General features: G+C 44.4%; 1 protein-coding gene across 2 annotated transcripts in view; it reads left to right on the forward strand.

Moving 5' to 3' along the window:
- The first annotated feature begins 1192 nt into the window (after positions 1 to 1192).
- The window catches only part of TAPT1 (transmembrane anterior posterior transformation 1), a 96055-nt gene continuing 70005 nt past the window's right edge, over positions 1193 to 27242 (forward strand). For both annotated transcript variants that reach the window (XM_074951646.1, XM_074951647.1), the window contains exons 1-2: positions 1193 to 1482; positions 20957 to 21087. In XM_074951646.1, coding sequence (XP_074807747.1) covers positions 1242 to 1482; positions 20957 to 21087 — 372 coding nt within the window. In that variant the 5' untranslated portion in view covers positions 1193 to 1241. The remainder of the gene's footprint in view (positions 1483 to 20956; positions 21088 to 27242) is intronic.

Below are 27242 nucleotides of genomic sequence, written 5' to 3' on the forward strand. Positions count from 1 at the left end.
GAAGGATGGTAGTGCCACTGCTGGTGGTAGTGCCACTGATGGTAGTGCGCTGCTGCCTTCAGAGCTGGCAGAGCCTCAGTCAGCAGCCGCCACTCTCCGGTTGCCCATCTCTGAAGGCAGCAGCGCAGAAGTAAGGGTGGTGTGGTATGGAATTGCCACTCTTAGTTCTGTGCAGCTGCAGGCAGGGTGCTGCCTTCAGAGCTGAGCGCCCAGTCAACAGCCACCGCTCTCAGGCCGCCGAGCTCTGAAGGCAGTGCAGAAGTAAGAGTGGCAATAACACAACCCCCCTAAAATAACCTTGTGACCCCCCTGTAACTCCCTTTTAGGTCAGGACCCCCAATTTGAGAAATGCTAGTCTTCCCCATGAAATCTGTATAGTATAGGGTATAAACACAAAAAAGACCAGATTTGATGGGGGGAGACCAGATTTCATGGTCTGTAATGCGTTTTTCATGGCCGTGAATTTGGTGGGGCCCTACAGATAGGGAAAATTTAAGTCTCACTGCAGAAGCTCTTGCTACAGGACTCAGCTGAGATTGGCTCCCCATTGTATTAGGCACTGACACAGGCCCTGTCCTGAAGAGTTTACAAGCTAGTCCAAAACACACTGCATTTTAGTAGAAACACTGTTGGCTTTATAGTTAATAGTTTACCTTGCCCTTTCTGTCTTATATTTGAACCGTTTGTTTCAATGTATTTGTTTGAACCTGTTGTTTAATCATTCAAATTATTTTAAATTGGCTTTATTATTTTACATTGATTTTTATATTATGGTACAGCAACCTGAATGTCTTTGTGGTGAGGAGCAGAGTGGTACTTAATGACATTATTTCTTTTATTATAATTAAGCTCAGATGATGATGATTATGTGGGGGCAGAGGATACCAGGCTAGAATGGCCTATTAGGTCTGTTCTGTATTAAATCCTCTCCCCAGACTTAACAGCATCTAAACAGCTGGATCTAGAGTAGACTGAGCCCCAGATCCCCTCACGGCTGGCTGTGCCCCTGGGCAGGTTTGTGTGAGACCTGAGAGAGAAGAAACTTTAGCTCTAGTTCAGTAGGAGGCTCGTGGAAAGTAAATGGTTAACAATATCTTTGCCTATAGCAAGATGGCGACCGGAGTTCTCTCCTCCCTCCCTGGGACGTGAGGGGCGGCCAGGATCGTGCGTGAGCGGCGCATGGCGATGACGCACATTGGGGGCGCGGAGCAGTGGAGTTGGTTGAGCTGCTGGAGGCGAACATGGCGGGCGTCGCTGATGCCGCCGCTCCCGGCAGCAGCGGGGACGGGAGGCGAGGCGGCGCCCCGGAGCAGCTGCAGCAGCAGCAGGACACGGGAAGGGGGGAGCGGAAAAGCAGCTGTTCGAGCGGCGAGTCCCGGCCGCTTCTCGGCGGCTCGGGGCAGCCGCCACCGCCGCAGCGAACCGAAACCCTGGGCTTCTACGAGAGCGACCGGGAGCGGAAGAAGAAGAAAAGCGTCTCAGGTGAGGGGCAGGGGCCCGGCGCCGGGAAGGGAGGAGTTGGGGCGGGGGGCTGGGGCTGGGGCTGAAGGGCGGAGAGAGAGGCCGGTGGGGTTGAAGTTAGCGAGGGGAGAGGCTGGGGGTGAGGAGCGTGTTGGGTAGGGAGGCCGGGAGTGCAGCTGTCCCTTCCAGCTAGCTGGACTGGGGGAGCCTTCCAGGCAGCCCGGGACCCCGAGAGCAGCAGGCTCTGACGCGGAGCCTTCAGAGAGGGAGTTTGGTTCCGGGCTGTCAGAACGGTGGTCATGTGAGTGCTGAGCGCGTAAGTGTCTCACTGATGCAGTCAGCAAACACTCTGTGTAAAGTCTGCGGCCAAAAGTGTTCAAACGTGGGTGCCTAAAGTCAGCCTTTTACGTTTGGTTTTAGGCTACTAAATGAACGTGGTCTGGTCAATCCTCAGCTCCTAAATTCTGCATATTTCTTTAAGAGCATTTTAGGCACCCGTGGTTGAAAATTTTGGCCAGAGACTTTAAAAACTGTGCAACATAGTTCAAATATGGGTGGTATGTAGCATCTGTGGTAGCTTAAGTGACGTAAGATGACTTTGTGGACTAGTAAGCAATGTCGTCTTAGTCATTACATCTGCTTATTTTCTCCTTATACTTTGGTTTGGTAAGTGACGTACCTTTAAAAAAAGACCTAAGTGGTTTAAGTCTTTCATTCAAATTTATAGTAGTGTTCAATAAAGGAGAGTGGAATAGTGGCATTTCTATATTAGTTTAATGTAATGGGTACAATGATAAAAAGATCAACTGCAATTGATAAGTATTATAAATCAATGTTAGGAGAAGTCAGGGGATAACTTATTGCTTTAACTTCAGCTAAGAAAACTATTCCACAAAATAGTGTACTGTTTTCCAAACTAATCTTACAGAGATTCAGATCTGGACAGGTACTGTGTTTTGTCTATTCTACTGTTCAGGTGTGTTTGTCCAGTGTTCTCTGTCACTTACTGAATAAACAGTTTTTGATAAATGAATTTGCTTAATACAGAATATTGTAAATAGAGAAATCACAGTATTTAGTCTGTAGAACAAAATATAAGTATTGTATATTGTGTAAGCCTCCAAAAATATAATTATGCATTATTAATATTTGTCTTCTTCAGTTTAGCTACATTTAATGTAAGGAAAATGTAACAATTTTTGCCATTAAGCTACAACTGTATGCAGACTTACTCTGGAATTGCTGATGTTTCCAAGTCCTGTATTCTGTCATCTTTAGAAGAAACAGATAAAGCTTTTATCATAAAAATTAAAAAAATTAATTTAGTGTAGTTTATTGTGTTGGTGGTTCAGATTTAATTCTTAAGATTCCAAATATTGATTATATATGAACTGTTAATACCTTGCTAAAAATGGCTTTTGAAAACAGGCTTGAAGAAGAAATCAAACTTTGAGTCTGTTCATCTCCCGCTTTATGGATTTAAGCATAACTTTACATAACAATAAACATTAGAATAACTAAAATCATTACTGTGTTTTCTAAACTGTTTAGTAAAAGCTGAATTATTTCCATTAAGCTTGACGAGTGTTATATCAGCCTCAAATTCTACTGCATTCCTGACAACTGTATTATGTCATAAGATTTATAGCATCATTGTGCCTTTGTGGTATTGATGAAATTGCATTAACATTAAATCACTACAACTCTATTGATTTAGCTTGATTACAATATTACAAATTTTTTTATAGTAAAATGGAAATGGAATGTTATATTTAGGATTTATACTGATGTACCCAAAAGGTTGTTGAGTAAATAGTATGTTAGGTATCTTTATAAAACATTTTCCTATGCAGAAAAAATACAAAACATATATTTTTAACATTAGTTTTGATTAACATTTAAATTCAAGTATATAAGAGCCAGTAGTTCATAATGGATTTTAAGAATAAAAACACCTTTATTTAGAAAAAGTACAATAAACTGTCTTTGCTTAATGTTTACTTATCTTGATATAATAACTAAGAGAACTTCACTTATATCTGTCTCTAGCAGTATGCTCAATATTGTACAAGTTCCCAAAATTGAAAATAGTTCTTTCCGTTATAAGCAAGATAGCTAGACAGGATGTTCTGGGGAGGCCACAAGAGGAAATAACTGATTTTTCTGAAGCTTGTATTGTCATATTGATTCGCTTCTGTGGGCATTGTGAAATAAGTATATGTTTAAGATGGATTCAAGTTAAGAGAAGGTAGCAGCTTGACATTTTGGAAATGACAAAGCAATTTATATGTAATGGGAGCATAGAGTGAGCCACAGATAAGGTAGTGCTTACATTTTTATAAATGGGTTTCTCCTTTTCTACTTAGTGGTTTATATTATATTTATCATGTGAGTATCTACATGTTGCAGTTTACTTTAGGTAAATCAGTATCTTTGTCCTTTAAAGAAAGTCAGTTTTAACTTCTTACATTTGGAGGGAGCTAATGCTTTGAATATCAAGTACTTCAGTCTAGATTTGTCCATTGAGTCCTTGTTTTCCCTTCTGCTACTGCCGGTTCTCAATTCTCGCCTCAGGTTGGGAAATGGCAGTAGGGACATAGCATGTATTTTGGGCAGTCAGGATGAGGATAGAACTGGCATACAGTTGGTAGTTACCAGTCGGATCATGAGAAAAGCACATGTGGTCCTGACAACACTGATGAAAGTTCTTTTTGAACCTCCTCTCCATTCCTATGACTTTGGGTTTTTTATACAGAAGGTCATTTTCTGGATGGCAGTGCCTCTGGCTCTCAAAATACGTTAGCTTTGGCTCCCAGGCTCTTATCCACAGTATACCGGATTTAACAAAGATAAAGTGGTGGTGTAGACTAGTTTGATTCCTTTCCAAGGTGATGTCAGATTTCCACCTTAAGCCTATTATCCTGCCAACTCCCTGCATCCACATGCCTGTCCATCTTGATGAGGCCCTTCTCGAAATGCTCAATGTTAAAGATCCTTGGGGTCCTATTTGGAGCAGAATAGAGCCCTCATAAAGTCCACCCAAGTACTTTTTTTCAGTTCACACTAATTCATTGAGGAATACTGTTACAAAGAGAGAAGGAGTACTTGTGACACCTTAGAGACTAGCCAGTTTATTTGAGCATAAGCTTTCGTGAGCTACAGCTCGCTTTTTGCGAATACAGACTAACACGGCTGTTACTCTGAAACCTGTTACAAAGAGGACCACGTCTACATGACTATCTGATTGCATTTCATGTTGCTTTGACCTGTTTGGTCTGAATTAGACAGCTATGTCACTCTGCCTGAGCCCAAGGTTATCGCACCAGCCTGCCTTAGTGATGTTTCCATTATCATGGACATCTGAAAAGCAGTTAGAAGTTCTTCTCCCCGTTTACCAAAAGAGGTTTTGTTTTGCTTTAGGATGTCCATTATTTTCAGTTGACTAAATTTTTACATGCCCCCCTCCCCTTCACTCATTCTACAGTCTTGTATGCTGTTCTTGATACTGAGTTTTGAGAAGAATCTTAGTCCTCCTTGTGATGTATATTTTAAAATATATAAACCTACCTGTTAACTGTGAACCTTGCCCTCATTGCTTATTTGTTCTCATTTTCTCTTCCGCTATCCCTGAGGCTTCTTTCTTTCTGGGAGGGAGAATTCTGCATAGATACCTTTTGGAGAAGGAAAATTGCTTGCTTGTATTTTTTGCTTCTCTCAAACTAACCCTTGCAGGATTCCCACTCACCTGCCCATCTTCCCTCAGTTTGGAAGGTATTTGTTGAAGTGGGGTTTTTTGCCTTGCAAAATGCTTTGCAGTTATTTTTGAGGCACATTTCTATCTTATATTTACATTGTTTTGGGAGATTTGCCTCCTGCAAGGAGTGCTATGAGGAGACTCATACTTTGCAGGAGTGATGCATTATAGCTAAGATTTTGTCATGGAAGTCACGGAATCTGTGACTTTCAAAGACCTCAGTGACTTCAGCAGCCGGGAGCTGTAGGGTCCTGCCGCTACCTGTGGTGGCTGAGAGCTGTGGGGCACCCCCGCCACTTCCGGCAGTGGGCCCCCCAAGCCCTGAGTCGCTGGTACAGGGGGTACCCCACAGCTCCTGGCTGCCACCGGGAGTACCCTGCAGTTCCCAGCTGCCTTGGGTGAAGGGGTACCCCAGCTCTGAGCTGGCAGAGGGGGCCCCAGGACCTCCGAGCCCAATACCTGGTGGGGGGTCCTCGGAACTCCCAGCCAGCCCCCGCAGCTGCTCAGCGGCTCCTCATTTTGTCAGTGATGTTTTTAGTAAAAAGAAAGATATTTTCAGGTCACAGGCTTCCGTGAATTTTTCTTTATTGCCCGTGACCTGTCCATGTTGTTTTCTAAAAATATCTGTGACAAAATCTTTGTCTTAATGATAACCAGTAGTTCACGTAACTCATCATTTACTGCACCCCTCCATGGGTTAAAAAATACAAAAGCTGAGTGTAATGGCCTTTTCATCTTAAAAAGGCTAAGACCCAGGAATGAGAATCCTATTGATGGTATTTTAAGCGAAACAAAATGAAAGGGCAAGTAACGTTCCTTTTTTGCAGTAGAAAGTTTTCAGTTTAACTTATTTGAGTCCCTGTGCAATGATTCCAGTATTATTGGAATTTCAGTTAGACCATAATAGTTGTATATTGTTGCTTTTATTCTGAATCTTAATGTTCTCAAATTCATTTTTACCAATCATGGTGAGATTACGGGAGTTCAGGAAGGAATAGCATAGTCTGATGTTTCTGAGGATCAAACTATATATCTTGTTAGGGTGTCTAAAGCATCTGTACGATATTTACCTGATAAAGAAAGGGAAGTCCTCTATGGCCTGCATTGTGCAGGAGGTCAGACTAGATTATTACAGAGTTCTCTTCTAGCCTTAGTATCTGTTGACAGTAACTGGTATAGAATAGGATAAGTCAATTCTTTATGGCCTATCAAAGTGCCTCAACCTTGACAGGGTTGTCTCTCTTGGGCTGGCTGAGTTTACACATAACATATTCCTGCAGATGGGAGGAGAAGCTCCTAGTCTGAAGAATCCCTGACTCCATCTTTTAGAGACTGAGGAAGTCAGCTCTGCAGCTTTTCCAATGTCGTCTTTGCCAAGGTTCAAGCATTCCAACCCAGGTCAACAACTGGTAGCATCAAATATTTTTTACTAGTGACCTTGCTTATTAGCTTCTCTGGATGGTAGCACAGAAAACCTAGGCTGTCACATTTAAAAACAGGTCTTTAAATTTGCTTATTTGCCAGGATTGCACATTTTTAATGATACCTCCATAAATGTTCTTTTCAGTTATGAGATTCCCACTGTGCAGTTGGATTTACTGAGTTGGGACTTCATCTCTGACTGTCCTCAGTACTTTGACCGATCAGTGGCTATATAAAGCCCTGAGTGAGAGCACCATTTCTCAAGTTATTCCCTGCTCTCGAATCATCAGTTACTGACCGTATTGATTGATGAACTCATCGGGGATGGAGCTAAATCCCCAGTTTAGTAGGCCAAACTCTGAAGATACTGCTGTCCTATTCAGACTGCAATTGATGCAGATGGGTGGGGCAGAACTGGGGTAGCCATGAAGTGGAACATTTTTAGGCTGGAAGTTACAAAGTTTCTAACCATCAGGGGCTCTGGAATAGCCTTCCAACAGGAGTAGTGGGAACAAACAGTCTAACTAGTTTTAAGATGGAGCTTGATAAATTTATCAATGTGATTATATGATGGGGTTGCCTGCAATATAGGACTTGACTCCAGTCCTATATTCTTATTAGGCTCCATAATGGAGCACTAAAGGAAGGTGTGGTCTTATAAAAGCCCATCTTCCTTCAGTGTTCTGCTCAGAAACTTTGTATATGAGGTTGGGATGAGAGCACCAGAAGATGTGGATCCCCCTCTCAGTTCCCAAAAGAATCACAGGTTTGGGGACCCAAAAGCAGATTTTAGGGATGGTGAGAGTTGTGGAGAGAGAAAATTAAAAGCAAATTGCTGAAAGGGAGAATGTCCGCTTGAAAGTTAGTCAAGTTGAGGAAACAATGTGATTGATTTCGTGTGCTACACTTTCCCCTTAATCTCCCTGATAAATCTCTTTCTCTAATCTTTCAACTTGAGGAATTTAAGGAGTTGCTTGTAGCAATAGTAGGTATAATATTTCCAGAGACAAATGTGATTTAAAAAAAAATTTTTTTTAAGTCTAAAGTTCCACTGATCAGTTAACTCACCAAACAAACAACCCAAAAGAACCTTAAATATTTGAATCCCTGCATTGAAAGAATGGGGGCAGATTTTCTTTTTTCTCCATCCTGCAATAAAGATGAAATTGAAGCCACTGAAAAAGTGTTCATTTGGAACAATGGCTTTTGCTGTTCTTTGTTTTTAGATGGTGTTCCATTCCATTACAGATTTAAGCTAAAAGGAACATTCCATCCTGAGAGTAGTTGTCACATTGATGTTACCACTTCCATGATTTGTAGGTACAAATAGCAAAATAGTGGTTATCACCATTGAAATATAGGGAATTGGTATTAGTAATATAGAAAATGATCTGATTAGCCTAAGATTTAATTTTGTGGGTTGAATTGTGTTGTTTTAATTCCTATCAAACACTTGTTTAAAAACTCTTACCCAAACTGTGGAAACAAGTACAGTTTGATGTTTGTGGCAGTGTGGCCTAGTTGTCAGAGCACAGAACCTGGAGTTCTTAAACACCCTGCCCCGACTTGTTTTTGTGATCTTGGACAAGTGATTTAACCTCTGTTTCGCTGTTTAAGTGGTGGTCTTAATTTTCTACCTCAGACATGAGGATTGATTCATGCAATGTTTCCCAACTTGTGGGGCATGTCTCAGGCCATGTATATGCTATAATGACTACAGCAGTATAGCTATGGTGCCATAGCTCTACTGGCATAGTCCCATAATGTAGACACAGCCTACAGCAATGGAAGGGGTTTTTCTGTCGGTGTAGGAACACCATCTCTCGAAGCGAGAGTAGCTGGGTCAATGGAAATATCCTTCCATTGACCTAGCTGCGTCTACACCAGGGAATAGGTCGGCATAACTACAGCTCTCAGGTGTGTGGATTTTTCACACTATAGCTGGGTCAACCTGAATTTTAAGCATATACCAGGCCTCACTTGGCCAGTGTGAAGGACAAGCCATTGGAGGGCATAGACAGACCTCCCTATTCTTCACCAAAGTGTCAGCTTTCGTTTAAAAAAAAGTGTAGCTGTTATTGTTGCAAAGAAAACCTTCAGAGTATGAAGTTTATAACCAATACCCAAGGCCACGTTTACACTATAAACTTACATCTGTATAACTATGTCACTTGGGTGTAAAAAATCCACATCCCTGAGCGACACAGTTATACTGACCTAACCCCCCCGTTGTAGATAGTGTTACATAGATGGAAGGGCTTCTCCCATCAACATAGCTACTGCCTCTATCTGAGATAGCAGAGTTTCTTCTGTCGGTGTAGTTAATCTATCAGATAGTAGAATTTTCACTGAAGCGCTACAGCGGCGCAGCTGCACTGGTGCAGCATTTTAAGTGTAGACCTGCCCTGAGTTTGTAGAGAGCCAGAAACAATAGCTCTGTGGTGTGAATTGCCCCTTTCATTTCAGTGGGTGCTAACTCAGGTGCCAGTGGTGATACCTTAAATGTCAACATTGTTAACTCTTTCACCTCTCTTCAGACCAAATAAGAAAGGAGAAGTATCATTATCTACGCTTTCATTTAGTAAAGTAGAGCAAGGAGGTGGAAGATGTATAAATTAAGATGTGTAGGCTGTATGCACACATGGCAGGGTTGCAGAGGCAGGGATGAGGCTTCAATTGGTTTCATTTTCCTGATGCTCAGTGTGAAAAATTTGGGAAATACTGGAATAATGCTTGTAAAGGAAGTGCTCCGTTTAGTGCTGGGCCTGTATCTACACTACAAATTTTGGTCAATGCAAATTACTTTGGTGCACAGCCAGTGAAGTTTGTATATTGCACAGTTGCATGCATACTTGGCTGCATGGGCCAGCACTGTGCATACTCCCCAGGAGTGCTTGTGTTATGCAAAGCGTGGTACACCACAGGAAGGTATCCCAGTGTGCTACGTGCCACCATCTGGTTATGCTTAAAATTTGGGAATTTTTTACAATGTGTTATGAAATAGAAATGACTTACCCAGGTATTTCTGGGAGCCACAAGTCAAGTTCCCAGCATGCAACTGTCTCCATCCATGTCCAATAATTTTCTCACCTTTTTGATGTCTGCTATCTCTGACAGATGTATAAAGCCTGCAAGGCTATGCACTATTCTCATAAATGTTGCAAATGCAGGACATGATTCTCCTGTATTTGCAGATCCTCTGGAAATACTGCAGCAATAGGGGACATGATGATTTCTTAGACAACAATTTTCTAAGGGACATATGAAAAAGAATTCAGGGTTGTTGGTGTTTACAGAGCAACTGCAGATGATGGAGCCTGAGAAATGAGCATTGACTGGTGGGATTGCATCATAATGCAAGTTTGGGATGATGAGTGGTGGCTGCAGAACTTTTGAACATGAAAGCCACATTCCTGGCTCTGTGTGCCAAGCTCAACTCAGTTCTCTAGTGCAGGGAGGCCAGAATGAGAACTGCACTGATAGTGGAGAAGCGACTGGTGATCACACTCTGGAAGCTTGCAGTGCTGGATTGCTATGCATCAGTTGGAAATCATTTTGGAGTAGAAAAATCCACATTGGGGGGGCTGTTGTCATGCAAGTGTATAGCACCATTAATCATTTCCTGCTATGCAGGACTAACTCTGGTGGAGGATTTTTAGCAGTGGGGTTCCCAAAGTGCAGTGGGGAATGCATATCCGTATTTTGGCCCCAGCCCACCTTGCCACCAAGTATATCAACAGAAAGGGCTACTTTTCTGTGGTTATGCAAGCATTGCTGGATCACTGGGAACACTTCACTGATATCAGTGTGGGTTGGTCAGGGAAGGTGCCTGGCTCTTGCATCTTTAAGAGCACAGGATTCTTCAGAAAGCTGCAAGCAGGGATGTTCTTTCCTGACCAACAGATTACCAGTGGTGATATTGAAATGCCAATAGCTATTCTGGGGGCGCCTAGTCTACCCCTTGCTGCTGGCTCATGAAGCTGTGCATTTACCTCACGAACAGACTCAGGGATTCCAGAGTAGCCCTTCTGTTGGTTACTTTCAGGGTCCCCAGATGCTGACTTATTAATCTGTTCCTGCAAGGTGAAAGAAGGGGGCTGCCCTAGTGAAATTGCCAAGATTTACCAAGGATCTCCCTATATCCTTCAGGAAACTCCTCAGAACAGACTAGATCTGTTTACCTGTGGGAGGACACTGATACAGCCCTCCACTCAAAGAATTGACATCCAGGCTGTACACTTTCCAAAACAAAGTATTTTCTTTATTTAACACATTTTCCCTGATCCAATTAATCTAAACATAAATCAAAACAAAAATCCATTAGCACAGTCCTTGGGTACAGGTTAAAAGTACCTGAACCATAAACATATAGTTAAAGCAATACTAAGTGACTATATTATGCATGTGGTGATCAGTCATCTGCAGTCGCTGACAGCAATCTTATATTTCAGGCAAGTCTACACTACCGCATTACATCAGCTGTGCCACTGTAGTGCCTGGTGTAGATGCGCTGTGCCGATGGGAGAGCGCTTTCTCCCCAGCATAATTACTCCACCTCATTGAGAGACAGAAGCTATGTCGACAGGAGTGCATCTGGACAGCTCTTTAAGTCGATGTAACTTATGTCTCACAGGGGAGTGGGGTTTTCACACCCCTGAGCAACGTAAGTTACATCAACTTAAGCAGTAGTGTAGACAAGCCCTTAAACTTTATACATATAGAACAGTGTAACATTCATAACACAAACACGCATCTTTGTTAACCGAAACATACATGCATATACTTATTAATCCTATTTTTATTCTACATTTACACTATAGCTAGCATGCTTATTCTCTGTAGGTGTCTCTTCCTCTGCTCTGTCAAGGTCCTTCTGCTCTGTTCCAGCTGCTGCTACTTGCTGCTCCTTACCATTCGACTGACTGACAACCACACGCTTTGGCTGCTGTCTGCCTTATATACATATTTTGGCCTGTTCTGATTGGTTATTTTTTCAACCCTTCCTTATCTTCCAATCAAATTTAGACCCCTTCTGATTGGTCTGTACTTATAGTCCAATCACAGCTACTAAATCTAACCTCCAATCAAAGCTGTAACATAACAAGTCTTAGTATTATAGTCTGTTTACTTTTATGGTCTGGTGACTCTCACCTAGTTTTTGGGCAGTATGCCTTACTCACCTCACCCTGCAGTGTTGGAGTGATGTTTTCTTGGCCCAAGTCTCATTTGTCTGCCTCAGGAAGCCGGGGAGCTCGCTGGATAATTCGGAGGCAGAAGTGTATTGCCATGTGTATGGACCAGTACATGAACGCCTGGAACACAGTCTCACGAGCATACAACTTCCGGCTGCAGAGGGAGAGAGCCAACATGTGACCGGCTTCCAGCACTCCTGACAACATGCTTCAGTACTGCCCCCTGCTCGGGAAGAGTGACTTGATTCCTGGACTAGCCGGAGTGGCCCTGTGAGAATGAAAGGAAAGGTGGTGGGAGTGAAATCCCTGTGATTTGGTAAATTTGGCATTTTCATCATGGTAGAGCAATAAAGCCATGTCTGGAACCTCTCCCCGTTTAAAAACAAAACAACAACAACAAACCATACTAACCATAGGCGAACCCAAAAACTGCTATTTCACTCTTCTTGGCTGTGTGCCAACGTTTTACACACACCAGTTTACCAAAACTATTAAACTATAAACAATTACCTCATCCCTTTTAATCTGTATCCAACTGTTAATTTATGCATCCTAATGCTAAGGTCTGCTGTTGCCACTCTATTTCTTAACAACCTAGTTAATTTTATTTTAGTTCTTCTCTTATTTTTCAATTAATGGTGGCAAGTCAATGTTTTCAGTGCTGTGCTTAGGAAACAGAATAGAGCAGCTCAAAATCTTTCTTATCTATGTACTTGCCACCTCGATGGCACCAGGGAAAGATTCAACTATCAGCTCAGCAGGTTCAGAACAACTTATTGAACATGCTTTTTGTAGGTTGAAAGGATGCTTGTGGTATTTATTCACTGGATTGGATCTCAGTGAGAAAAATATCTCCATGTTTATAGCTATATGTTGTGTCCTGCATAATATTTGTGAGGCAAAGGGAGAAAAGCTGTTGCCAAGTTGAGGGCAGAGGTAGAGCGGCTGTCTGTTGAATTTGAACAGCCAGACACAAGAGCCATTACAAGATCTCAGTGTGGAGCTATCCAGGTGAGGGAGACTTTGAAAGAGCATTCAAATGGTCATCCACAGTAGTGTGTTCTGGTCCCGGAGATTCGAGTGCTGCTAAAAATCGTGTAGTGCTTGCTTTACATTTATAACTGACTGGGTGTTTTCCTGAACAAAGAATTATGTGGTGCTTGTTGTGCATTTACAAATGCTCTTTGCTTTGGTTACTGTTATGCATTCTGAAATATTCGTTGTGAACTAATAAAGATAACTTCATTCTCCAAAAACAGAACTTCACTGAGTTGGAAAAACAGTGTGCAAAAAAAAAAAAAAGGCAATATAATACCATTTATTTTAAATACAATTTTATTTAAATTAACAGAGTGAATCTTTAAAATTAGGATTTAGTCTTTGGCTAAAAGTACACAAACTTTTTTTTTTTTCCCATGTCAGGATAGGTGAAGCTGTGGTTTTCCTTGCTGTCCCCTGGCGTGGAGTGGTAGGGTAAGGATGCGACCTGTGATACGATGTAGTATGTTGTAGGGTATAGGGAGCAGTAAGCATGGAGATCTCAAAGATTTGCAATGGGTGGGAAGTCTGGGATTTTTGGACCTGTAGGTCAACCAGGATCTAAAGCACTGGGTTTGTTGCTTGAGAAGACACATTATTTCCTGTTGCATTTCCTTCTGGAATGCTGAGCCTTTCACCAGTCCTCTTGGTCTTTCTCCATGCTGTTGGTCCTATTGGGCCTCCAGGCCCTTTGTTTGTGGTCCGATGCAGCACTAGCTTCCAGGATCCCACAGACGGTATCCTCTTTAGTCCTCTTCTCTCTCCACATCAGGGTCAGGTGTTCTGCAGGCATGGAGGGGCACCCTTAAAGCTGCCACACCAGAAGCTGCTGATAAAGAAGACGTACCATTGGATTTAGAGTCAGAAAGAAAAGAGATTAGTTTCAAAACTCCCTTTCTGTATTCCTATAAATACTTCAGCTAGGAAATGCTTATTGATGTTTCAGCTTTGGACCACCTCAGTACAGCACCACTCTCCAGTCCCAGCCATGGTGGGTATGGCCCACCATCGGAGAATTTTCTGTTGCATGAAACTATAAAATTTCAGTCCCTATTCCATGCATATGAGCGTAGGGTAATGATACTGAATATTAGCACTGTTTTCCGTAGGTAGTGGTGATTTTAGCTGATATCTCACTCCTGAGGGTCACAATGGCACAGAGAACACAGCTGCTACTGGTGTCCTGAAACCGCTTGGGCCCATATGCCACTAGCCCATTTACTGCAATGGTGACAGTCTAACTTATCACAGAGCAGCATGGGAAAGTGTCCTACTGTGGTAGAGGAAATAAAGCAACTGTCCCTAGAAAACTTCAGGAGAGGATTGCAGAGTACCTCCATAAAACTTTCCCCAAGATCTCTCAGGAGGCTAAGGGTATGTCTACACTACGGAATAAGGTCGAATTTATAGAAGTCGGTTTTTTAGAAATCGGTTTTATATATTCGAGTGTGTGTGTCCCCACAGAAGTGCATTAAGTGCATTAACTCGGCGGAGTGCTTCCACAGTACCGAGGCTAGAGTCGACTTCCGGAGCGTTGCACTGTGGGTAGCTATCCCACAGTTCCCGCAGTCTCCGCTGCCCATTGGAATTCTGGGTTGAGATCCCAATGCCTGATGGGGCTGAAACATTGTCGCGGGTGGTTCTGGGTACATATCGTCAGTCCCCCCCTTCCCTCCCTCCCTCCGTGAAAGCAAGGGCAGACAATCGTTTCGCGCCTTTTTTCCTGAGTTACCTGTGCGGACGCCATACCACCGCAAGCATGGAGCCCGCTCAGGTAACCGTCACCGTATGTCTCCTGGGTGCTGGCAGACGCGGTATGGCATTGCTACACAGTAGCAGCAACCCATTGCCTTCTGGCAGCAGACGGTACAGTACGACTGGAAGCCGTCCTCGTCATGTCCGAGGTGTTCCTGGTCGCCTGTGTGAGGTCGATCAGGAGCGCCTGGGCAGACATGGGCGCAGGGACTAAATTTTTAGTGACTTGACCAGGTCATTCTCTTTAGTCCGGCAGTCAGTCCTATTGAACCGTCTTATGGTGAGCAGGCAGGCAATATGTCCTTTTGCACCTTCTGCTGCCAGCCAAAGATGTAAAAGATAGATGGAGTGGATCAAAACAAGAAATAGACCAGATTTGTTTTGTACTCATTTGCCTCCTCCCCTGTCTAGGGGACTCATTCCTCTAGGTCACACTGCAGTCACTCACAGAGAAGGTGCTGCGAGGTAGATCTAGCCATGTATCAATCAGAGGCCAGGCTAATCTCCTTGTTCCAATAAGAACAATAACTTAGGTGCACCATTTCTTATTGGAACCCTCCGTGAAGTCCTGCCTGAACTACTCCTTGATGTAAAGCCACCCCCTTTGTGGATTTTAGCCTCCTGAAGCCAACCCTGTAAGCCGTGTCATCAGTCGCCCCTCCCTCCATCAGAGCAACGGCAGACAATCATTCCGCGCCTTTTTTCTGTGCGGACGCCATACCAAGGCAAGCATGGAGTCCGCTCAGCTCACTTTGGCAATTAGGAGCCCATTAAACACCACGCGCATTATCCAGCAGTATATGCAGCACCAGAACCTGGCAAAGCGCTACCGGGCGAGGAGGCGACGTCAGCGCGGTCACGTGAGTGATCAGGACATGGACACAGATTTCTCTGAAAGCATGGGCCCTGCCAATGCATGCATAATGGTGCTAATGAGGCAGGTTCATGCTGTGGAACGCCGATTCTGGGCTCGGGAAACAAGTACAGACTGGTGGGACCGCATAGTGTTGCAGGTCTGGGACGATTCCCAGTGGCTGCGAAACTTTCGCATGCGTAAGGGCACTTTCATGGAACTTTGTGACTTGCTTTCCCCTGCCCTGAAGCGCATGAATACCAAGATGAGAGCAGCCCTCACAGTTGAGAAGCGAGTGGCGATAGCCCTGTGGAAGCTTGCAACGCCAGACAGCTACCGGTCAGTTGGGAATCAATTTGGAGTGGGCAAATCTACTGTGGGGGCTGCTGTGATGCAAGTAGCCCACGCAATCAAAGATCTGCTGATATCAAGGGTAGTGACCTTGGGAAATGTGCAGGTCATAGTGGATGGCTTTGCTGCAATGGGATTCCCTAACTGTGGTGGGGCCATAGACGGAACCCATATCCCTATCTTGGCACCGGAGCACCAAGCCGGCGAGTACATAAACCGCAAGGGGTACTTTTCAATAGTGCTGCAAGCTCTGGTGGATCACAAGGGACGTTTCACCAACATCAACGTGGGATGGCCGGGAAAGGTACATGATGCTCGCATCTTCAGGAACTCTGGTCTGTTTCAAAAGCTTCAAGAAGGGACTTTATTCCCAGACCAGAAAATAACTGTTGGGGATGTTGAAATGCCTATATGTATCCTTGGGGACCCAGCCTACCCCTTAATGCCATGGCTCATGAAGCCGTACACAGGCAGCCTGGACAGCAGTCGGGAGCTGTTCAACTACAGGCTGAGCAAGTGCAGAATGGTGGTAGAATGTGCATTTGGACGTTTAAAGGCGCGCTGGCGCAGTTTACTGACTCGCTTAGACCTCAGCGAAACCAATATTCCCACTGTTATTACTGCTTGCTGTGTGTTCCACAATATCTGTGAGAGTAAGGGGGAGACGTTTATGGCGGGGTGGGAGGTTGAGGCAAATCGCCTGGCTGCTGGTTATGCGCAGCCAGACACCAGGGCGGTTAGAAGAGCACAGGAGGGTGCGGTACGCATCAGAGAGGCTTTGAAAACCAGTTTCATGACTGGCCAGGCTACGGTGTGAAAGTTCTGTTTGTTTCTCCTTGATGAAACCCCCCGCCCCTTGGTTCACTCTACTTCCTTGTAAGCTAACCACCCTCCCCTCCTCCCTTCGATCACCTCTTGCAGAGGCAATAAAGTCATTGTTGCTTCACATTCATGCATTCTTTATTCATTCATCACACAAATAGGGGGATGACTACCAAGGTAGCCCAGGAGGGGTGGTGGAGGAGGGAAGGAAAATGCCACACAGCACTTTAAAAGTTTACAACTTTAAAATTTATTGAATGACCGCCTTCCTTTTTTTGGGCAATCCTCTGTGGTGGAGTGGCTGGTTGGCCGGTGGCCACCCCACCGCGTTCTTGGGCGTCTGGGTGTGGAGGCTATGGAACTTGGGGAGGAGGGCGGTTGGTTACACAGGGGCTGTAGTGGCAGTCTGTGCTCCAGCTGCCTTTGCTGCAGCTCAGCCATACACTGGAGCATACTGGTTTGGTCCTCCAGCAGCCTCAGCATTGAATCCTGCCTCCTCTCATCACGCTGTCGCCACATTCGAGCTTCAGCCCTCTCTTCAGCCCGCCACTTACTCTCTTCAGCCCGCCACCTCTCCTCCTGGTCATTTTGTGCTTTCCTGCAGTCTGACATTATTTGCCTCCACGCATTCGTCTGTGCTCTGTCAGTGTGGGAGGACAGCATGAGCTCGGAGAACATTTCATCTCGAGTGCGTTTTTTTTTCTTTCTAATCTTCACTAGCCTCTGGGAAGGAGAAGATCCTGTGATCCTTGAAACACATGCAGCTGGTGGAGAAAAAAAAGGGACAGTGGTGCAAAAAGACACGTTTTATAGAACGAGTACACTCTTTCACGGTAAACCTTGCTGTTAACATTATATGCATAGCACATGTGCTTTCATTCCAAGGTTGCATTTTGCCTCCCCCCACCACGTGGCTAGCCCCTCCCCCTACCCCCCTCCCCTTGGCTAACAGCGGGGAACATTTCTGTTCAGCCACAGGCAAACAGCCCAGCAGGAACGGGCACCTCTGAATGTCCCCTTAAGAAAAGCTCCCTATTTCAACCAGGTGACCATGAATTATATCACTCTCCTGAGGATAACACAGAGAGATAAAGAACGGATGTTGTTTGAACGCCAGCAAACATACACTGCAATGCTTTGTTCTACAATGATTCCCGAGTACGTGCTACTGGCCTGGAGTGGTAAAGTGTCCTACCATGGTGGATGGAATAAGGCTGCCCTCCCCAGAAACGTTTTGCAAAGGCTTTGGGAGTATGTCCAGGAGAGCCACGAATGCCAGGGCAAATTAATCCTTTCACATGCTTGCTTTTAAACCATGTATAGTATTTTAAAAGGTACACTCATCAGAGGTCCCTTCTCCACCTGGCGGGTCCAGGAGGCAGCCTTGGGTGGGTTCAGGGGGTACTGGCTCCAGGTCCAGGGTGAGAAACAGTTCCTGGCTGTCGGGAAAACCGGTTTCTCCGCTTGCTTGCTGTGAGCTATCTACAACCTCGTCATCATCATCATCTTCTTCATCCCCAAAACCTGCTTCCGTATTGCCTCCATCTCCATTGAAGGAGTCAAACAACACGGCTGGGGTAGTGGTGGCTGAACCCCCTAAAATGGCATGCAGCTCATCATAGAAGAGGCATGTTTTGGGCTCTGACCCGGAGCGGCCGTTCGCCTCTCTGGTTTTCTGGTAGGCTTGCCTCAGCTCCTTCAGTTTCACGCGGCACTGCTTCGGGTCCCTGTTATGGCCTCTGTCCTTCATGCCCTGGGAGATTTTGACAAAGGTTTTGGCATTTCGAAAACTGGAACGGAGTTCTGATAGCACGGATTCCTCTCCCCATACAGCGATCAGATCCTGTACCTCCCGTTCGGTCCATGCTGGAGCTCTTTTGCGATTCTGAGACTCCATCATGGTCACCTCTGCTGATGAGCTCTGCATGGTCACCTGCAGCTTGCCACGCTGGCCAAACAGGAAATGAGATTCAAAAGTTCGCGGTTCTTTTCCTGTCTACCTGGCCAGTGCATCTGAGTTGAGAGTGCTGTCCAGAGCGGTCAAAATGGAGCACTCTGGGATAGCTCCCGGAGGCCAATACCGTCGAATTGTGTCCACGGTACCCCAAATTCGACCCGGCAAGGCCGATTTAAGCGCTAATCCACTTGTCAGGGGTGGAGTAAGGAAATCGATTTTAAGAGCCCGTTAAGTCGAAATAAAGGGCTTCATCGTGTGGACGGGTGCAGGTTTACATCGATTTAATGCTGCTAAATTCGACCTAAAGTCCTAGTGTAGACCAGGGCTAAAAAGGACATACCTGGACACTTAATCGGAATCCTGCACAGGCTTCCTTCTCATCTCCAGCCCGCACTCCCTACAATCCAACAGGGGAATGAAAAACAGATGCCCACTCTACCTCTGCTTGTTGAATCTCTGCCTCTTCTTTTATGAATAAAACAATGAAAAGTCTGTACCTTTCTCTTGATAACAGGCAACATCTTTAAATTTAAACTTTGTAAGGAAAATGCATGCTCATCCATGCTCACCTGATGGGACTGGGTATACTGTGGCAGAGTCTCAAACGGGTCCTGGCTCATGGCATGGCTGGAGTCCTCTGCTGTATCTTCCTCTTCCTCCTCCTCATTGTTCATGGCAGTGGTCTCAGCCTCAAGTTCTTCCGAGGTATCCATAATGGTCTTTGGGGTGCTGGTAGGGTCTCTGCCAAATGTGACATACAGTTCCTTGTAGAAGCTGCAGGTCTGCGGTGTAGCACCAGATCTATTGTTGCGCTCCCTGGCAAAGTCCCTTCACTTTCATATGGCGGTGCTGCTGATCCCTTTCATACCCTTTTGCCTGCATCCCTCATACAATATGATCTTAGATGTCTATGTTTGTACGGCTGGTCCTTAGCTGTTGTTGCACAGTCTCTTGTCCCCACAGGCCCAGGAGATCCAATACTTCCTGTCTAGTCCAGGCAGGAGAACTTCTAGCGCATGGAGCTGGCATGGTTGTTTGGGCAGTTGCACACAACAATGGCAAGCTGGTAGGTGTGCTTGCCAACGTGGGCAATTAGGAAAAGTCGCTTCAAAAACATGCAGGGAATTTTAAAGGGGATGGTGGCTTCTGGTCTCTGTAACCCCTGGCAGTGGAGTATAAATTGTGACTAGAGTGGTCACTGCTGCAGGGAATGGGGTATTGTGGGACAACTGCTGGAGGACTGTTAGGGTTGACACAGGTCATGCAGTGTATACACTCGCACTGCGTCAATTTCAGTTGTCTGTGTGCCATTCAGGGAAGTGATTGTAGTGTGTCACTGCAATAGAGCACTTATGTTGGCCAAAGACAAATTGGAGTGTAGACATGCACAAATAGGTTGATGCAAGGCATCTTAGTTCAGCCTAACTTTGTAATGTAGACCAGTCTAAGTCTTTAGGGAAGTTTTATGCCCTGTGTTATTCAGGAAGTCTGGGTTGATGATCATAATGGTCCCATCTGGACTTGGAATCTATGAATTCACATCATCATAAGAGGAAACACTTCCAAAAAGTGTTGAGTACTACTCCATGCCATCAAAATGGAAGTTACTGTGAATGTTTGTAACACAATTTAAAAAAAAAAAAAAAAAAAAGCTCTTATCATTGCCATATCAGATCTATGTGCCATTGAGAGGTCTAGGTTTCTTCAAATGGTCACAAGTGTGTCTGATTTGTGATGATGATTTTTGTGCATTGAATTAGTTGGTCATGTATTTATGAGCATTTTAATATGGGTATCAGCGAAGATTTTAATAAAGTATGAAGAACACACTGTCAGTGTCTCTGAGAAGGAAAATATTAAATATTTGAAAGCTTTCAATAACACTAAACTTATTTTAGAAATTTCTTAAAGACTAAGACCAGGTCTACACTACAAGCTTTTGCAAGCATAGCTGTGCCTGTCAAGGGTGTGATGAGGTGTGATCTCTCACTGACCTAGCTGTGCTGGTAAAAGTACGTAGTGTAGATGCAGTTATACCAACAAAACTGCACTTTTGCAAGTATAGCTTATTTTACTCTGGGGGCTGGAATAAGCCATACAGATAAAAACAGAGTTGCCTGAATAAACTGTATCCCCACTAGGAGTGCTTTGCTGGAGTATACTGACAGAGAGCTCCTCGTGTAGACCTAGCCTGAGTTAAAGGTTGTAGGAGGCTTTACAGGTCAAGAAATATTTGCGGGGGGCTTGAAAAAAGGACGCATAATTGGGCTTGTCATTTTTAGAGTTAAGTTAATGTATGATATATCTTCTGTACAGGTTTTACTTGTTTTTATCTGTTTTCCTCTGTGCAGACCTTTCATTGCTGAGGTTCATCAGTGCTGAACTAACAAGAGGTTACTTCCTTGAACATAATGAAGCAAAATACACAGAACGGCGAGAGAGAGTATACACATGTATGCGAATACCAAGAGAATTGGAAAAGGTGAAGTATTCTTAAGATGTTTGTTTTGGTTTACCTATTCAAACCATAGCTGTCATGTTAAGCTATTTAGAATCATTTAATTCTTCAAAACATATTTTTAAATTAAGAGCTTTGTTTACAAACACCAATTGTGGTGGTAGTTAATTTATTTTGAGATCAAACTTGCTGCTCCTCCTCACTCTGATTCCAACATGCAGTGTGTGGGTGGTGGTCACATGCTGATATCATTAGCAGAAGATAGAAGGCAGTTGAACTAACCTAATTGCAAGTCCTGAGCATCAACAAATAAAACAAAATTCACCTGCTACTTGCAGTCAGAAAATAAAAGCAGGGATTGGAGAAAATGCATTTGATCTCAAAATTCACTTCTGCTTTTACAGTAAAATACCAGTGTCTTTTTTTTTTTAAAGCCCTTCCTAATCTAAAAGCATATTGGGGTGAAAATGATACCAGCTCTTTAAAAGTGTGTCACTGTGACTGTTACTCCATTAATAACAATGCAGTTTAATTTTCATGAGGTGTCCCCCCCCCTCTATTCCTTTCCCAGAATCTAAATAGAAAAGAATATGATCTTCACAATTGATAGTCTGGGGCCTAGGAAAAAAATTTTTTGGCCAAATTTAAAATAAATTAGGGGAAAGGATTCCTGATCTGACATAATGGTGTGTTCAGAAAGACTTCAAATTGTTTTGTAACTCTGTAACCTCCCCCCTCCGTCCCCCCCCAAAGAGTAAGGTAAAAAATTTAATTCACTGAAGTCATCTAGTTAGCATCTGCTGCATAGGGTCAAATTTTAGTTTATAAGACCCACATTTTAAAAAAATAGTTTTTTAAATAGCAAGATCAGAACCTGCTGCGGTAACAATGGCTTGCATGCAGTCCCAGACACCAAGTTGGGAAGCAGGTGACAGCTAAGGGAAGAGGTTGTTTACTCTCCAAATCTCCTGCTCAGAGTGTAGGAAAAAGGAGGGTATGTCTCCCTGCTTTGCTGGGTTCCTGCTTTCTCCACTTCCTTATGACCGTTTGCTCCTGAGCACCTTTTACAGGTAGAAAGGAGAAGCAGAAGAGATTGAGGGACATTCTTTTTCTTCTTGTGCGTCTCCCAAGATCTGCTAGAGTGGAATAATGACATCACAAGAATGAAAATTGAGCAGTTGAAGGGAAATACTTTTTTTGTCCAACTGTTCAAAATTCTGTTTTCATATTTCTGTTGACCCCTATTTACTACCAGTGACTAACAAATATTTAAATAGATGAACTTTTGTTAAAGTTTCAGCAGTCAAATCTCTTCATCTAACTTGTTGGATTTTACAATAAATATTCTTGATCACCTGGATGTCCTCTAGAAAAACCAGGGCATAGCAAACTTGACATAATTTTTTAAAGTCTTTTATATATCATAAAAAAAGGGCAGAATTCCAGTTTTTCGAAAGTTCTTTGCAGATCACCTAGAAGATGAAACTTAAATTCAGATTACATATCAGTAACTTAAGGGTAAAAGTCCTTAGAATATTGGTTAGCAACAACCTTAAAAAGCCAAGAAATACAGTGCTAAGGTTAAACTTAAAAGAAACCCAAACATGCAAAAGTATGACCATAAGTGTGTAAACTGCCTAACTGTTTAACCATGCCAGTCTCCCTTATTCCCTTACTGTTTCCTTTTTTAGCTACTTAGTAAAGTGATGTTTTTGAACTAATGGCTTCAGTACCTTTTAATACTGATCTCCCCACTGTCCACTATATTTCTGTGATCATTTGCCTTAAGCAAAGCTATATCATATATGGAGAGGAAAGCTATATATTTCTCTCCAAGTCTAGGTTAAACTGTGATGTCTCTTAGCAGCTGGCTTTTCTCTCCTGGGATTCTTGTGATGCTGGAACAGTGTGTAGTTCCATTTCACTTTTGACTTAGGTCATAGGCTTGAATTGTACATGAGCATAATTACATTTAGAGACATTGCCAGATATTATTCATACAGTCAACAGTGAACAGTGAAGACATAAACAACTCACATCAGGAAAGTGACTGGGGGAGAGAATACTGTTGTTCCCTTCCAACAGCCAGAGGGGGGTGAGGAGGGATTAAAGTTTGACCAGGAAAAAAGAGAAAGCACTGCGTATATCTACACTGTCTGTGACGATAGACTTGCTTTTGGCAGGGCTTGTGCTAGCCCTCTAAAAATAGCTTTGTAGGTGGTGTTTTGAAGTTGTAGCTTTAGCTTTGAAGCCTAGGGAGAGGTTTGCTTGCTGGTGGTCAGCTCCCCAACTCCACGGACAACACAAGCACTCAATGCTAGGCCTACACAGGCCCTGCTGCCCATCTACTTGTTAGCAGTAGGCCAGTAGGAGGAACATTTGTGGGGGTGTGGCAGGGCCTGGGTCAGCCTCCATGGAGGCTGTGGAGGGAGCACCATCCAGCCCCGCTCTTCCCCCGGCTCTGCTCCAGTCCAGCCACGGCCCCAGCCACAGCTCTGCTCCCGCCTGCAGCTGTGGCTCCAGCTTCGGCCCCTGGCACCCAGCCTGCCACAGTTCCATACCCAGCTACAGCCTGAGCCTCAGCCCTCAAAAGTGGCCCACTCCTGGCCCTGGCCCCAGCCTCGTCTCTGTTCCGGGCCCCGCTCCCAGCCTCAGACCAGGCCCCAGCCTCAACCTCCTTATCTCTATCCGTGTATTCTCCTCCCCGCACCCCCAGAGCTGTGGCCCAGCTCCCGCCCATGGCTCTCTGGGTGGGGGCATAAACAGAGGTAAGGGGGGGCATGATGTGAAAAGTTTGGGGATCACTGCAGTAGGCACACTTCAATCCCCGAGCCTTCTCTGAGAATCTCTCTGGAGTGTGCAGCCCCTGTTCCAGTGGACACTTGTATTCACAGATTCGCTGCTTGCAAAGAATAATACACCCCAGCTTACCAGTTACACCTCAGATCACTTTTCCATTTAACACACTTTTCTTAGATACATTTGTAATAAAAACAAGTAAAAGCTTATTTAGCAAAATATAGAGATTCAAGTGGTAGCCAGTAGAAGTATTGGAAACAAATGGCTATGTATAAAATAAAATTATAACATGCATTCTGGAACCTAGATTTACTTAATTAGATATTTTCATTTCTTACAGAGCAATGCTCACCCAAAGTCCATCCAGCATTTTACAGCCAGGCTTGGCTGTGATCTTCCATTCATGAGACAAGTCATGATGTCAGTTTGCCTCCTTAGTGAAAGACCGTGGGTGCCTGTTTGCACCCCAAGATATAATCAGACAATCCATTGTCATTGATAAGTAGGACACCCCCCTGCTGGTTGTTTTTTCACATCTACTCCTTTTGTGTAGATTTTGCAATCTCTTAGGCTGTGTCTATGCTATCACTGGTGATGTCCTGTAGGGGACGTGTAGCTACATGCTGAAGTGAAGAGCAAGTTGCGTCCACATTGCCAGGTGTGGCTATGTGGCTAGTCACGTCAGTGAAGAACTCTGATTTAGGGAGGCAGTGGGGAAAGTCTTCAGCAACCCCCCACTACTGGAGCACTGCAATGAGGAAAGGCTCTGGTAGGGTCGAGACAGAGGGGAAAGAGCTTCCTGAGCGTTTCCCCAGTAGCTGAGTCTTTGGCTATGGGGAAAAGCTCCAGTAATGGGGAGCTGACGGAGGCTTTTTCTGCTGCTGAAGTCCTTCCCTGAGGTGGGGGAATAGCTCCAGCAGTGGAGAGCTGCTGGAGAACTTCCCTGCTGCCTCCCCCTCCCCATGGAGCCTTTTGTCTGTGCCAGAGTGGCAGGATTCAGAGTAACAGCCGTGTTAGTCTGTATTCGCAAAAAGAAAAGGAGTACTTGTGGCACCTTAGAGACTAACCAATTTATTTGAGCATAAGCTTTCGTGAGCTACAGCTCACTTCATCGGATGCATACTGTAGAAAGTGTAGAAGATCTTTTTATACACACAAAGCATGGAAAAAATAGCTCCCCCCACCCCACCCTCCTGCTGGTAATAGAGTGGCAGGAAAGGCTCCAGCAGCCCAGAGGCAGCAGAACATTCATAGAATCATAGAATATCAGGGTTGGAAGGGACCTCGGGAGGTCATCTAGTCCAACCCCCTGCTCAAAGCAGGACCAGTTCCCAACTAAATCATCCCAGCCAGGGCTTTGTCAAGCCTGACCTTAAAAATATCTAAGGAAGGAGATTCCACCACCTCCCTAGGTAACGCATTCCAGTGTTTCACCACCCTCCTAGTGAAAAAGTTTTTTCTAATATCCAACCTAAACCTCCCCCACTGCAACTTGAGACCATTACTCCTTGTTCTGTTATGTGGTACCACTGAGAACAGTCTAGAGCCATCCTCTTTGGAACCCCCTTTCAGGTAGTTGAAAGCAGCTATCAAATCCCCCCTCATTCGTCTCTTCCGCAGACTAAACAATCCCAGTTCCCTCAGCCTCTCCTCATAAGTCATGTGTTCCAGTCCCCTAATCAATTTTGTTGCCCTCCACTGGGCTCTTTCCAATTTTTCCACATCCTTCTTGTAGTGTGGGGCCCAAAACTGGACATAGTACTCCAGATGAGGCCTCACCAATGTCGAATAGAGGGGAACGATCACGTCCCTCGATCTGCTGGCAATGCCCGTACCTATACATCCCAAAATGCCATTGGCCTTCTTGGCAACAAGGGCACACTGCTGACTCATATCCAACTTCTCGTTCACTGTAACCCCTAGGTCCTTTTCCGCAGAACTGCTGCCTAGCCATTCGGTCCCTAGTCTGTAGCGGTGCATTGGATTCTTCCGTCCTAAGTGCAGGACTCTGCACTTGTCCTTGTTGAACCTCATCAGATTTCTTTTGGCCCAATCCTCTAATTTGTCTAGGGCCTTCTGTATCCTATCCCTACCCTCCAGCGTATCTACTTCTCCTCCCAGTTTCGTGTCATCTGCAAACTTGCTGAGGGAGCAATCCACACCATCCTCCAGATCATTTATGAAGATATTGAACAAAACCGGCCCGAGGACCGACCCTTGGGGCACTCCACTTGATACTGGCTGCCAACTAGACATGGAGCCATTGATCACTACCCGTTGAGCCCGACAATCTAGCCAACTTTCTATCCACCTTATAGTCCATTCATCCAGCGCATACTTCTTTAACTTGCTGGCAAGAATACTGTGGGAGACCATGTCAAAAGCTTTGCTAAAGTCAAGGAGCAACACATCCACCGCTTTCCCCTCATCCACAGAGCCAGTTATCTCGTCATAGAAGGCAATTAGATTAGTCAGGCATGACTTGCCCTTGGTGAATCCATGCTGACTGTTCCTGATCACTTTCCTCTAAGTGCTTCAGAATTGATTCCTTGAGGACCTGCTGCATGATTTTTCCAGGGACTGAGGTGAGGCTGACTGGCCTGTAGTTCCCAGGATCCTCCTCCTTCCCTTTTTTAAAGATGGGCACTACATTAGCCTTTTTCCAGTCGTCCGGGACTTCCCCCGATCGCCACGAGTTTTCAAAGATAATGGCCAATGGCTCTGCAATCACATCCGCCAACTGCATTGCTAAAACTAGCAGGATAGGCAGGAAGGCACGTCTTGGGCAAGTAAAGAGCTATGTAGGGTATGTACTCAGGTATATACCCACACCCTTCTGTCTCTTGTCTTTTCTCGCGTAAGCTGTGTCTTGTCCTATATGCTGCTATTTATACTCGTGCTGGGGTGGGGGTAAACCTTATACATGCTCTACACCCAGCTGAAACTAGCAGTTGGTTTGGCACGTTTTTTTTTCTTGACGTGACAAATCCATGCTGGCTATTCTGTATAACCCTATTATCCTCTAGGTGCTTACAAATTTATTGTTTAATAATTTGTTCCAGTATCTTTCCAGGTATCAATGTTAGGCTGATTGGCCCATAATTCCCTTGTTCTTCTTTGTTCCTCTTTTTAAAGATAGGTACTATGTTTGCCCATCTCTAGTCCTCTGGAACTTCACCCATCCTCCAGGAATTCTTGAAGATAATTGCTAACAGTTCTGAGATCGCTTCAGCTAGTTTCTTAAGTACCCTGGGATGAATTTCATCAGGCCTTGCCAACGTGAATACATCTAACTTATCTAAATATTCTTTAACCCGTTCTTTCCCTATTTTGGCATTTGTTCCTTCTTCCTTGTTGTTTATATTAACTATGTTGAGTAT

This window comes from Natator depressus, chromosome 4 (assembly GCF_965152275.1).
Source record: "Natator depressus isolate rNatDep1 chromosome 4, rNatDep2.hap1, whole genome shotgun sequence".
NCBI lineage: Eukaryota > Metazoa > Chordata > Testudines > Cheloniidae > Natator > Natator depressus.